The sequence below is a fragment of the Artibeus jamaicensis genome, unplaced genomic scaffold (genome assembly GCF_021234435.1).
Source record: "Artibeus jamaicensis isolate MK-2021 breed Jamaican fruit bat unplaced genomic scaffold, CSHL_Jam_final contig_1803, whole genome shotgun sequence".
In the NCBI taxonomy this organism is placed as follows: domain Eukaryota; kingdom Metazoa; phylum Chordata; class Mammalia; order Chiroptera; family Phyllostomidae; genus Artibeus; species Artibeus jamaicensis.
Window position 1 is genome coordinate 2837049 of NW_026521356.1, and position 15430 is coordinate 2852478.

Here is a 15430-nt window from a genome sequence, read left to right on the forward strand (position 1 = left end):
ACCCTCCTTCTCCCTTCTCTCAGTCAATGCCCATATGGTTGTCCATGTCCAAGGGTCATGCATAAATATTCTATGGTTAATCCCTTTACCATCTTTCATCCAGTCTCCTACCCCCACCCCTAAGAGCTATCAGTCTTTTCCATGTATCTATGCTTTTCTTTCTATTTTGTTTGTTAGTTTATTGTGTTTCATTAGATTCCATGTATAAGTGCAATCATGTGGTATTTATCTTCCAGTGACTGGCTTATTTCATGTAGCATAATAGTCTCCAGGTACATCTGTGCTGTTGCAAAAGATAAAAGGTCCTTTTTTTACACTGCTGCATAGTATTTCACTGGATAAATGTACCACAGCTTTTTTATCCACTCATCTACTGATGGACACTTAGGCTGTTCATCAGTAGATGAGTGGATAAATAACCAGATCTTGGTTATTGAAAATAGTGCTGCTATGATAATAGAGGTACATATATTTTTTTGTATTGGTGTTTTGGAATTCAAGCCTCAGCAATCATGAGAAAGAAGGACAAAGGTGGAGATATCGTAATACCCAATATCAAACTATACTATAAGACCACTGTAATCCAAATAGCCTGATAATGGCATGAGAACAGACATATTGATCAAAGGAACAGAACAGAGAGCCCAGAAATAAACCCACGCCTTTATGGTCAATTGACATATGACAAAGTTTCAGGCTACCTAATTTAAAGGGGCAATTCTTTTTTCATTTGAATTATCCCAAAGTCACAAAACTCCTTATTGAAATACTGATTTATCACAAAAGTTGATCACTTGTTTCCTTACATTAATACATTTTCCAAAGTGCCACATGATTAACTTGCAAAGCTAGCAACTTCAAGCTAAAATCTAGTCTTTCAGAACTCTTGGTGTTTTGCTTTAAAGAGAAAACTGAAGAAGCATGAAAATAATTTGGTCTTAAGATCCTTGGAATAATTACAGCTCAGTAATACCCCAGGAAAAAGAAAGAAGAAAACAATAAAAACTCCAAACAAAGCTTAACATCTTTGCAAATAAATATTTCCTATTTACTATGGATGATAGTAAGCTTTGCATTCGATTGCAAAATGCCTCTAGAAATTAGCATAATCTTCATTTAAAAATTTCTAAATGTCATTTTCTGACAAAGAAGAAATGACTTGTTTTAAAAATGTATTATAAAGGAAAATCCATCACTTTCAAATCTTACCCTTGGTTTTTAATCTCCATAGATCCTGTTTGTAGGTATGGAAGTTAAGAAAAAGCAGGCTTAATTTTATAAAAGGCACATTACCTTCTCAGAATAAAGCTATTAGTGAATTATTAGCATTTATTTAAAAGGCTCCAATAGAGTTGTTTTAACAATTTTGTTACGTGCTTCTAAGGCAAAATTTCTGTGCCCCATGGTATATTTCTGATGTACCATTTGTGGACTAGGTAACAGTTAATTGCACTCCCAGAATACAGACCAATTTTCATTCTATTCTCAGTGGGATATTATAAGATTAACTCTTGGACTGCTATAATTTTTTAGATTATATATTTTATTTTTCACAGATATATCATAAACATTTGTTTATTTTATTTATTTATTTATTATTTTTTTAGATTTTATTTTATTTATCTTCAGAGGGGAAGGGAAGGAGAAAAGGAGAGAAATATCAATGTATGGTTGCCTCTCATGAGTCCCCTGCTGGGAACTGGCCTGCAACCCAGTCATGTGCTTTGACTGGCGATCAAACTATGATTGTGTGGTTCACGGGCCCGTGCTCAATCCACTGAGCTACACCAGCCAGGGCTTGTTTATTTTTTTATTTATTTTATTTTATTATTTATTATTTTATTTTATTTTTTATTTTGTTTTATTTTGTTTTATTTTATTTTATTTTATTCTTGTTTATTCTATTACAGTTTTCCTAATTTTTCCCCCCTTTGTGCCCCATCCCCTGCTCCCACAGTCTATCCCCACCCCATTGTCCTATAATTTAACAGTACCATACTTCGATGTATCTCACATCCTCAAACAACCTGAAGATTTTTTCAGTTTGAAAATATATGGGTTTTTTCTTCCTGCAAATGTAAATCAAAGGTCACTTAGAAGCCCTAGTTAATGTGGCTTGTAGGTTGAGCACTGGCCTGGGAACCAAGAGGTCCTAGTTCAATTCCCAGTCAGGGCACATGCCTGAGATGCAAGCCTGGTCCCTGACTGGGGCATGTAAGAGGCAACCAACTGACATTTTTCTCACACATCAATGTTTCTCTCCCTCTTTCTCCCTCCCTTTCCTCTCTCTAAAAAATAAAGACTTTAAAAAAGTCACTTAGGAAAAAATTGTTTTGTAAAGGGCCAGATAGTAAATGTTTTAGGCTTTACAAGCTATATAGTCTCTGTTATAACTACTCAACCCTGCTGTTGTAATGCTAAAGCCTTTAAACAGAACATAAATGAATGAAAATGTCTGTGTTCCAATAAAACTTTATTTACAAAAACAGGCAAGTGAGCCCTAGTTTGCCAACCCCTGGTGTAAATAACCAAAATATGACCATATGTCCTTGTGAAGACTTTTACAGAGACATATAGACAAAACACACCAAATTATTCTATCAGTAGTTACAAAAACCACATTTACCTGAGGCAGCTGTTTGGCAATATCTCCACCTACAAAGACAGCTTCAAGATAAACCCAAAGATTCTGGACTACCAGCCACTCTTCAATTATATCTGAGGAAGTGGACAATTTATACACCCAATTCTGTATATTTTTTTTAAATGGAGCATTGTATCTAAAAAGAATGAGAAAATGTTATATTTCAATGACGATTCAGAAAATAGTGTGGTCTAACAAAGTAAATTATAGGAGAAACAGTCCTTTGGAAATAAACATTTTTTCCCTAAAAGGTAGTCACTAGTACATTTCAACAATGAGATTATTGCTTTTTTATAAATAAGAATCTTATAGTGATTTCCCTTATTGTTCCCATTTATTAGTTAATCAATAGGAAAATGGGCCAGGTTTTATGCCACAGAGGTCTAGAAAAGAAATCGTACTGCTTGCTTCTGGGAGTAAAGGGAAAACAAGGAACAAAATGGTTTTCCAAGACTTTTGTGAGCCAGATCCAAGTAGGGACCACCTATGAGAACAACACATATTTGTTACTATTATGTGGAACTACTACCACAAAGCCAGGGTCAAGCTTGAGGTCTGATACCCACTTGCAGATGTGTTCTTCCTGCCCATTGACTGCTCAATCTACCAGGCACTATGCCTAGATTCTACACTGCTAGAGATCCAAGACAGATACCCCCAAATAACACAGTTTTATGACCATCTATCAGGGTTAGTGGTAGGGTTTATGGCACAACAAAGAAAGAAAAGTGAAAGTGGATGCCATGAGGAAACTACTTACCAAGTAATGGAAGCTACTTGGTAAGGACTGAATTACCTGCAGCTAGATTAAAAACCTAACTTCAGCTTGGAGCAATGTCAAGGAGTTTTGATATGGTGTAGTGGCATGTCCTAGTGAGTAGCACACAATGACTAGGGTCTTAAAACTTTCCTTGACACAGGACAGGGTGACTTCAAGGTGCTCATATACCAAATGGAGTTCTCCTGGGTATAGTCTGATGCCTGAGTTCTCTGGAAGTCTTGTCATGTACAGATGTATAAGAGAAGTTGTACAAAAATCGATCCTAGGAGGTAGGTGAGTTGTTCAGGTAATAAGAGGCATTTTTCTCAACACTCATTACATACTGACCATCTGGCCACTGGTTTACAGCTAAAAGGCAGTCAACATGCCAAAAGCATCTTCAAAGTCAAGACATGCAAATCATTTCAGGGAATTAAAACTCCTGAAAATATTTGGGGCCAAAGTGGTCTTGTCCATAGGAAAAAATAAGAGTTACCTTTGATGATATGTAAGTTCCCAAGGTGAAAAAAAAAAAAGATCTGGAATAAACAGCATACCCAGTTTCTGTCCTTTGGCCAGATACCTGCATTGCACAGCTCTGCAGAGAGGAACCTGCCAGAACTGACAGGAATATCCATGAAGCCCCATGAAATCAGGATCCACCAGGAAAGTGTCACACATCCCAGGCAATACCTAGAGTCAAGTCTCACCCTTGGAATTATACAATTTCCTTCTGAAGTTTCATCCAGGTAGCCCTAGAGATCCAAAAGTCACTGCCTGCTAGATCAGTCTGTGATTAGTTCTGCAAAAAGCTTTCTAGATCTACTTGTGCTGCAAAATTCTCTAGGAGGAGAATATTCTAGAATGTAGTAACTTCTTAGACATCCTTTTACTCTTTCTTAGCAGGGCCTCAACATTGACTTTACTAGTACTATAAATAGGTACTATACTAATCAGGTTACATACAAGTTAAGTATATAAGAAATAAAGAAACCCTTCAAATCCAGAATTCCTTGGCCACAGACACTGGTTAGGTTAATCTATAGTAATTCTTCAAGAGGTTATCAACCAGGAAATCAGAATGGCAAAATCTGCAGTGAACTCTGGGGAAATGGAAACCTATGAAGCCTAGGAATCACTGAACATCGTATGGTCACCTTTGCTAGGATTATTCAGATTCCCTAAAAGCTAAAGGTGCACCCTAGGATCTTAATCCCAGTAAATTCAATCCTGAACTCCCTGGACTAGGAGCTGTGTGGATTAATACATTATCCAAATATAAGACTACCTCTGGGGCCAGAGGTCATGCAGGATATCATTCATTAACCAGTGATCCCAACCTGCAGAAGGGGTACTAGAATCCCCATGCTCCCTGTACACTGACCTCTGTTAACGATAGTGCTGTAAATTATTTCTTAGGTGTGTTAAGATAAAGAACAGTTAAGAATTACTATGTAGTTAGCCAGGGGATTAGAGGTGGCTAAGGCCTAACAGTATACTCACTCTGAGTCTCGCTGGAACTTCCTAAAGCAGCATGAAATCACATCGCCTTGGAGACTGTTCACTAGTCCAGTGGTGGACAGATTACCTCATTCGGGCCACAGAGAACCCAGCACAGATATAGCCATGTTTCACCATTTAAAAAAATGCAAATCAGTAAGTGCCTAGCCCCTAATGGTATATTCCATTCATGTGTGGCCAGCATGCTTTTCTGGGACATTGGGTGAATAATTGAGCAGGTTTAGCCAAAGAGAGCAATGATGGCAAATCAGAGAAATGAAAGAGAGAGAAAATAAAATGAAGAGGTCATCTCAGTGGGGAATCAAGATGTTCAAGAGATAAGTGTTAATTTGAGGGAGAATAATTACAGGGACCATCAAAAAAATAGGAAGGGTAGATGAGTACCATAAAAGAGAGAGGGAGGCCATGATTATTAGGGAGAAAAGGCAGTTCACAAGGACAGACAAGAGTTAGCACTTTAGGTCAGAACCATGTTTTGCTGCAATTGCAAAACTGGGCTTTACCTAGTATTTTATAACCCTACAAACAAAATAAAACCTCTGCCCCAAATTATAAAATTACCTGTTGCTTAGTAAGGAACCTAAGACCATTAAACTATCCTCCATCAAGGTGATAATTTCTCCTGATTCACTTCCTTTGAGCAGGAGCTCTCCTTTTCCCTTAAACGCTGCAAAACTCAGGTTCTGGTTGGTCCAGTTATCAATAACCAGAGCCAGCTTGGCTTCAATATCCTTCTCCTTAATAGCAGAGATGCAAATATCCTTCAGAAAGAAATCAAAGAATATGTCACAACACTTTCCATTACAAGTTAAGTGCACTGTAAAATCATAGAAATTTTGAGCTTAGACCCAATAGTCATTTAGTCATTTTATGGGCCAGAAAACCAAGACCGGAGATCATTATGTTGCAAGTTAAAACTCAAACCTTCTGTGACTCTGACTACTAATTATTTTACTGTATTATATACATGAAACAATGGAACTTAAATCATCATTTTGTTTGATTATATTTTAATTGGACTTTTTGGGGCCAAAATGGAGAGATAACCACATTTGCTCTATTTCAACAACTTGCTATGAGAAACAAATGAGAATAAATGTGAGAGTCTTTTGAACTCTTTAAAGTAACATATAAACATTGCTATATTTCTGCCTGTCTGGTCTTAATATAAATACTTCATCTGCTTAAAATTAAAATTTAGTTCTATCTTATGGGTTTTCCTGTTTTTCTCTGAGAATCCTTGATATGAAAGTCTCACAAGTGAAAGTAAAAGTAAGCAATTTCCCCCACCATGCCTCAATTTATTTTCTTAAAAACTTTTTATTAATCAATTTTTAGAAAGATAGGAAGGGCGAGAGGGAGAGAGATTTGTTGTTCCACTTATTTATGCATTGATTGGTTGAGTCCCATATGTGCCCTGACCGTGGATGGAACCTGCAACCACGACACATTAGGATGACACTAAAAGCAACTGAGCTACCTGGCTTGAGCACCTCAATTTATTCTCATACTTAGAGTCAAAGAATTACAGAGATGGAAAGGAATTGAAGGTCACAAGGTATTTCCATAAGTAAATACAATAAAAACTAGTGTGTGATAAATGTCATAAGAGTAGTATAAACTGCTATGAATTCTGAAGAGGGAGCAATAACTTCTGCCTGTAATGAGGAGGAAGCATCTGAGACAAAGTTGGATTCCAAAAGGGGGTTACTGGGGAGGGAGAGGACATTCCATAGAGAGGTGAAAGACTTCCTTTAGAGGAAGTGGATCAAGTAACAGTAGAAATCAGACTTGGCCAACAGCAGGAAATGTGGGACAGGGAGAAAGGAAGTATTTGGTGAAGACAGCACTGAAGGTCTGTTCTGGGGTACGAGTAGTTGGTAACTGAGTCCTAGAATTCCTAGGAATTGTAAAATAAAGTTTTCAAAGCACAGCCTATAAATGGCTATATTCCTAAAATGTAGAAACATATTTATGAGAATTAGAGGACCACCAAAGTGTTTTTTAACTCTTGGTTTCTTTCAACAGTATTTCCTTTAAAAAAAAAATCCTTTGTTTTTTTTTAAGTCCTCACCCAAGGATATGTTCATGTATCCTTTTTTTTTTTTTTTAATTTTGAGAGAGAGAGAAGAAGAGGGAGAAAGAGAAAGAGAGACAGAAACACCGATGCGAGAAACATCAATTGGCGGCCTCCCATATACATCCTGATTGGGGATTGGACCCACAAGGTAGCTATGTTCCCTTATCAGGGATTTAACCCACAACTTTTTGGTGCATGCAACAATGTTCAAACCAACTGAGACACTCAGCCCGGGCTCAACAGTATGTCAATGACATTTATAAATAGGACAAAAATTCTTTATAAACAAAATTTGGCACATATATGTTTCTAAAAAGAGAAAGGGGGCAGAATACACAAAACTGGGATAACTATATGTATATCAGACAAAATAGACTGTAATAAGAGATAAAGAAAGTCATTATATAATGATAAAGGGATTCAAACCAATTAGAAGATACAAGATTTGTAAATATTTATGCACTCAAGAAAGGCACCCAGATATATAAAGCAAATATCAGCAGACCTAAAGGAAGAAACAGACAACAAAATAATAGTATGGGACTTTAGTATCTCACTTTCATTAATGGATACACCATCAAGACAGAAAATCAGGGACTTCCACCAAGATGGAGACGTAGGTGGAAACACTGTGCCTTCTCACACAACCAAGTTTAAAAACAACAAAATTTTACTAACAAAAAACACAGCCAAAACACAAAAAATTGAACTATCTGGAAGTCCGACAACAATGAACCCTTCACCCAGACCAGTAAGAGGGGTGGAATCAACGACAGGCGGAGTGGGGTTGCACAGGAAAACCCAGGCATGAGGGCGGTGGTTGGTGGATCCCAGGTGTGGGGTTGTGACTGGCAGACCCAGTGACAGCGCAAGGCAGCAGGCTGACCGTGGTCACACATTTGCACACAGATAAACCAGAGACGGAGCAAGCAGTGAGACAGACCACGCAGGCCCCAGAGGCGGGAAACAGAGGGGACTGCTATTGACCCTCTTTGACCCTGCCCCCACATACAGCATCACAACTCAGCGACCTGGGCATCCCCCCCCCCCTGAACACATAAGGCTCCCTCTCATAAGTAATGGGCAGGAACAGACCAAAATATGGCTCAAGAAGAACTCAAAGCCCCGGAGCCAGTAACTCTAAGCGACCAAGAAATAGCCAAACTTTCAGATGCACAGTTCAAAACACTGGTGATCAGAATGCTCACAGAACTGGTTGATTTTAGTCACAAATTAGAGGAACAAATGAAGGCGAAACTAACTGAAATGAAGGGAAATGCACAGGAAACTAATAGTGATGGAAAGGAAACTGGGACTCAAATCAATCGAGTGGAACAGAAGGAAGAGAAAAATGACCAAACAGAAAAATAAGAAGAAACAAGTATTCAAAAAAAAAATGAGGAGAGGCTTAGGAACATCCAGGACATCTTTAAACGCTCCAACATCCAAATTATAGGGGTACCAGAAGGGGGAAAGGAACAGCCACCAGTGGAGAACTTATTTGAACAAATAATAAAGGAGAACTTCCCCAATCTGGCAAAGGAAATAGATTTCCAAGAAATCCAGCAAGCTCAGAGAGTCCCAGAGAAGTTGGATGGACCCAAGAAGGAACACACCAAGGCACATCATAATTACATTAGCCAAGATTAAAATGAAGGAGAGAATCCTAGAAGCAGCAAGAGCTAAGGGGACAGTCACCTACAAAGAAGTTCCCATCAGACTGTCAGCTGATTTCTCAAAAGACACCTTACAGGCAGGAAGGGGCTGGAAAGAAGTATTCCAAGTCATGAAATCCAAAGACCTCCAAGATTACTCTATCCAGCAAAGCTTTCATTTAGAATGGAAGGGCAGATAAGGTGCTTCTCAGATAAAGGCAAATTCAAGGAGTTCATCATCACCAAGCCCTTATTATATGTAATGTTAAAGGGACTTACCTAAGAAAAAGAACATAAAAAATATGAACAGTGAAAGGACAGCTAATTCACAGTTATTAACAACCACACCTAAAACAAAAGCAAACTAAGAGGACGGCTAGATCATGAGCAGAACCATAGAAATGAAGATCACATGGAGGGTTAGCAACAGGGGAGTGAGAGAAGGAGAAGGGGGAGAAGGTACAGAAAATAAGTAGCATAGACAGTAGGTAGAAAATAGATAGAGGGGAGGGCAAGAATAGTATGGGAAATATAGAATCTAAAGAACTTGAGACACATGGTCATAAACTAAAGTGGGGGAATGGTGGGGGAGGAGGGCGCAGGGTGGAGGGGAATGAAGGGGGAATAGAACAACTGTAATGGCATAATCAATAAAATAAAATAAAAAATTTAAAAAGGACAGAAAATCAATAAGGAAACACTAGCCCTAAACAACACATTAGATCAGATGGACTTAAGCCATATATATATAGAACGTTCCATCAAAAAAACAACAGAATAAAAACCACAACAAGACACCACCTCACATCAATCAGAATGGCTATTATGAGATAGTCAACAAATAACTTGCGTTGGTAAGGATGTGAAAGAAAGGAAACCCTTGCGCACTGTTGGTTGGACTGCATATTGGTATAGCCACTATGGAAAACAGTATGGGCATTCCTCAAAAAACTACATATGATCTATATATGTCCCAGCAATTCCACTTCTGGCTATTTATCTTTAAAAAACACTAATTTGAAAAGACATATGCACATCCACTGTAGCATTATTTACAATGGAAGCAACTCAAGTGTCCATTGATAGATGAAAGAATAAAGATGTGTTTGTGTATCTATATACTTGTATCTCTCTCTCTCTCTCTCTCTCTCTATATATATATATATATATATATACACACATATATATATAGTTGAATATAACACAGTAATAAAAAGAATGCAATCTTGCCATTTGTGACAACATGGATAGACCTCAAAGTTATTATGCTAAGTGAAATAAGTCAGACAGAGAAAGAAAAATACCATATGGTTTCACTAGTATGTGGAATCTAAACAAACAAACAAAAAAAACAAATGATCAAGCAAAACAAAAACAGACTCATAGAAACAGGCCAAAGGACTGGGGTAGGGAGGTGGGTTATAAAGGTGAAGGGGAGTATAGTCAATAATAATGTGATCAGTTTGCATGATGGCAGATGATTACTAGAATTAGTGGGGTGATAACATTGTAAGGCATAAAAATGTCAAATCACTGTTTTGTGCACCCAAAACTAATGTAACTAATATAATACTGTACACCAAATAGAAATAAATAGATGCAACAGAACATACATTCTTCTCAAGTGCACATGAAACATTCTACGGATAGATCACATGTTAGGATAGATCACATGTTAGACTACAAAGCAAGTTCTAGTAAATTTAAGAAGATTGAAATCATGTCAAGCATTGTTTCTAACTACAACAAAATTAGAAATTATAAAACTAGAAATTAATTACAAGAAAAAATGGGAAAAATCACAAATATGTGCAGATTAAATAACATTCTACTGAACAACAAATGGGTCAAAGAACAAATCAAAACAAAAACTCAAAATATACCTTAAGTCAAATGAAAATGGAAATACAATATACCAAAAGATATGGGATGTAGCAAAAGCAGTTCTAAAAGGGAAGTTCATAACGATAATTGCCTACATTTAGAAACAAGACAGATTTCAAATTAACAACCTAATTTTAAACTTCAAGGAAGGAGAACGGAAGAACGAACAAACTCCAAACTTAGAAGAAAGGAGATAACAAAGATCAGAGTGGAAACAAATAAAATAGATACTAAAAAGACAATGAGAAAGATCAAGGAAACTAAGAGCTAGTATTTGAAAAGATAAACAAAATAAACTTTCAGCTAGACACACCAAGAAAAAAAGATAATTTGAATATATAAAATCAGAAATGAAAGAGACATTATAACTGATACTATACAAATACGAATTGTCACGAGACTACTATGAACAACTAAACGCACATGAATTAGACAACCTAGAAAAATTACTAAGTTCCTAAAAAATCACCTACAAAGACTTAATTATGAGTAAACAGGCCAATTACTATGAGGAGATTCAATCAGTTATCAAAAACCTCTCAACAAACAAGTCAAGGACGATCTCAAACTTTTCCAAAAAATGCAAGAGAAGGGAACACTTCCAAACCAATTTTACGAGCTGAGCATTACCCTAATAGAAGACCACAGAAGAAAATTACAGGTCAAACTCCCCAGTGAACACAGATGCAAAATCCTCAACAAACTATTACCAAACTGAATTCAATAATACATTAAAAGGATCATACACCATAAACAAGTGGAATTTATTCCAAGGATGCTTCCATATCCACTACTAAATTAATATGATTAAATGTTGACGCAAAAAAATCAACATCCACTCATGCTAAAACCTGTCAATAAAGTAGGTATAGAGGTAATGTACTTCAACATAATGAAGCCCATAAATGACAAACCCACAGCTAAAATCATACACAATGGTAAAAGCTGAAAGTTTTTCTTCTAAGAGCAGGAAAAAGACAAAGACAACATTTTTTTCAACATAGTATTGGAATCCTAGCCAGACAAGTTAAGCAAATAAGAAATAAAGGCTTAAAGATTAGAAAGGAAGGAGTAAAACTGTATCTGTTTGCAGGTGACATGATTTTATATGAAGACTCCACACACACAAAAAAACTGCTAGAACTAATCAACAAGTTCAATAAAGTTTCACAATACAAAACTAATATACAAAAATCAGCTGCTTTTCTATACACTACTAACAAACTATCAAAAAAGTAAGAAAATAATGCCATTTACAATTGTATGAAAACAATAAATTAACAGAGATAAAAAAAGACCTCTAGAATGAAAATTATATGACACTAAAAGAAACTTAAGAAGACATGATTAAATAGACAGTTTATGGCTCATGGATTCCAAGAATTAACATAGTTAAAACATCCACACTACCTACAGATTCAAAGCAATCCCTATCAAAATTCCAACGCCATTTTTTCACAGAAATACAGCAAACAATCCTAAAATTTATATGAGACCACAAAAGACCCTATATAACCAAAGCAGTCTTGAGAGTGAAGAAAAAAATAGGGTTATCATGCATCCTGATTTCAGACTATTTTACAAAGTTATAAAAATCAAAACAGTATGGTATAGACACAAAACAGACACAGAGATCAATAGAAAAGAATATAGTGCCCAGAAATAAAACCATATATATATGGTCTATTAATTTATGACAAAGGAACCAGGAAAATATACTAGGAAAGGACAGTCTCTTCAATAAATGGTGTTGGGAATACTTAACAGCCACATGCAAAAAAATGAAACTGGGCCACCATTTTACACCATACAAAAAACAAAAACTCAAAAATGAATTAAAGACTTGGACTTAAGACTTGAAACCATAAAATTCCTGGAAGACAACACAGGTGGTAAAATCCTTGACATTGGTCTTGGCAATAACTTTTTTTGGATCTGACTCCAAAAGCCAAGGCAACAAAAGGAAAAATAAGCAAGTAGAACTACATCAAACTAAAAAGTTTCTGCACAGCAAAGAGAACAATCAACAAAATAAAAGTCAACTTACTGAATGAGAGAAAATATCTGCAAATCCTAAGTTTGATAAGGGTTTAATAGCCCAAATATACAAAGAACTCATGCCCTGGCCAGTGTGGCTCAATTAGTTGGAGTGTCATCCCACAGAACTGAAGGTAGCAAGTTCGATCCCCAGCCAGGGCACATATCCAGGTTGCAGGTTAGATCCCTGATGGGGGTGTGTACGAGTAGATAACTAATTGATGTTTCTCTCTCATATCTATGTTTCCCCTTCTCATCTCCCTTTCACATCTCTCTAAAAATCAGTAAAAAAATGTCCTCAGGTGAAGATAAAAAATAAATAAGTAAAAATAAAGAATTCACATAACTCAATAACAAAAAAACAATTTGATTGAGAAAATGGGAAGAAGAACTGAATTAACACTCCAAAAAGACAGACACATGGCCAACAGGTACATGTAAAGGTGCTCAACACAGCCAGTCCTCAGGAAAATGCAAATCAAAACCACAGTGACCTATAACTTCATACCTGTTAGAATGGCTATCATCACAAATACAAGAAATTATAAGTGTTGTTGAAGATGTGGAGAAAAGGGAATCCTTGTGTACTGTTTGCAGGAATATAAATTGGTGCCATAGAAAACAGTATGAAGATTCTTCAAAAAAATTAAAGAACAGAACTACCATTGATCCAGTAATTCCACATACCCTTGAATAATATGTCTGTATAATTTTGTATAACATTCATAAATGAAAAATGAGATATTCTTTAATGAACAATCTTATAATGTTATGTACCTCGATGTCATCCTTATTTTTAAGGAGTGGTGCTTCCATGATATTTCTAAGACAAAAAGAATCAGATTCCACATCAAATGGAGTTCCAGTTAACTCAGAGATTCGATCCCAGTGTCTCTGTTTCATTGCTTTATTGGTCATCATTTCTAGTAGAGGACACGACTCACTGAAATCATCAATTCTTTTCTTCAGATCCAAAAATGCTTGCCAATCTTTAAGTCCTTTTGGAAGTTTACGACACCTTTCAGAAAAAGAGAAAAAATTATTTCATCTATATATTTCTTTGAAGAAGGTGTTATGCATTTACAGCAATGTAACAGAGGGCAAATTCGTTTGTGAAATACTTATAGGACCCTAAGAATATAAGCATTATAAAAACATAAGCTTAAATTGAAACTCACCTGTTTTGAAATTCCTGCAGTTCTGCATTAATTTTTTCAATGTCTACATCGCCCCAAAGTATTTCATAATAACCACTAATACTGCCCATAACAGTGTCATAGAGTCCATACAGCTTCTGAAGCAAGTTGAGTTCCTTTCTGGGAAACCAAATAATTGAGTCATTACATATTGTATACTTTATTTTATTTACTTTTATTTAATCTTTATTGTATTTTTTCCATTACCATTTAGTCCCCTTATACTCCCCTCCCCCCAGCATTCACAACCCTGTTGTCCATGTCCATGAGTCCTTTTTCTTCACTTTAAAAATAAATTCCATTATTAGATAAGCAGAATTCATCCAATCAAATATTTCATGTTATGTGTATAAAATCTCATAAATACCGACATGCATAGAACTGTCAGTTTCCACAGACTCTATTTAAGCTCTGTAAATTAGGTCAAGTTCACTGCTCTGAAATATTCCAAATCACACTATGACCTGACACTGGCAAATGGTTTGAGTGTTATTAACATACCAGTCATTGCAAACAATGTGACCAAAAGTTGATAACTAAATCAAAGCCAAGACTCAGGTTTTATTTGATTTTTTTTTCTTTCGAATGCATGCTAGATTTTTATGAAAATGTCTGCCTTTAAGTCTGACATTAAACATCACTTTCCTACCGAAAGCTTTCCCTAATGTGTCTAAATAGAATTATATCCAAAGAAAGAATCAAAGGAGGGATTCCAGGTACATCTAAGACACCAAAAATTGACCCCTCAACAGCATTTGTGGATTCTGTCAGCAATTCCCCAACCATCAGCATACGAAGAGGGTCCAAGCTAAAATTTACTTATGTTTTTGATGGAGTAAAACTCATTTTATTTTCCATTTACCAATAGGGTACACTAGACTCTTTTATAAATCTAAGACACATTCTGGAATACTAGTTGCTTTCTTTCTCCATTTCTTGTTTCATTTTGCTAATTCATCATCCTAGGAATTATTTCATTATTAATTACTGATTATTCCCAACTGTACCAAAATGATGAAATCTCCTCTAAAGATGATGCAATAGTGATTTTCTTCTTACTGGACTTCCCAAAGAATTGCATCATCTTACAAGAAAGTACAAAAATAAGAACTCTGGAAATACCATTTTTGTAATCTTTTGGATTTTTGTTTATTTAGCTTCCACTTAATATAAAACAGTTAAGAACTCAGAATTTTTCACATTCTATCTAAAACATCAAAGAGAAGGAAACTGACAAAGGAAGGTGCTTTCTAAGTATTAAATGGAGAAGAGACAGAAAGCAGCACTCTAGACTCTAATTTTGATAATGAAACAGAATGTGTAAGTGAAATCTCAGGCTGAGTCTTTAAATGATGATAATTTAGGTCAATTTTATTTTTTAATCATTTTTATTTTGAATTACAGTTGACATACATTATTGTATTGTTTCAAGTGATTAGACATTATATAATTTAGTAAGTGATCATCCTGATATATCTCACACCCATCTGACACCATACCTAGTTATTAGACTATTATTAACTATGTTCCCCATGCTGTACTTTATATCCCCATAACTATTCTTAACAACTGATTTGTATTTATTAATCCTTTTATCCTTTTTGACCATCCCCCCAACCTCCCTCCCATCTGGCAACTGTCAAAATGTTCTCT

At 35.9% G+C, this 15430-nt stretch overlaps 1 protein-coding gene across 1 annotated transcript in view; it reads right to left on the reverse strand.

Moving 5' to 3' along the window:
* The window catches only part of DNAH8 (dynein axonemal heavy chain 8), a 313373-nt gene that overhangs the window by 196986 nt on the left and 100957 nt on the right, over positions 1 to 15430 (reverse strand). The window contains exons 31-34 of the mRNA XM_053671408.1: positions 13760 to 13897; positions 13359 to 13599; positions 5487 to 5686; positions 2627 to 2780 (exon numbers count right to left, since the gene is read on the reverse strand). Coding sequence (XP_053527383.1) covers positions 2627 to 2780; positions 5487 to 5686; positions 13359 to 13599; positions 13760 to 13897 — 733 coding nt within the window. The remainder of the gene's footprint in view (positions 1 to 2626; positions 2781 to 5486; positions 5687 to 13358; positions 13600 to 13759; positions 13898 to 15430) is intronic.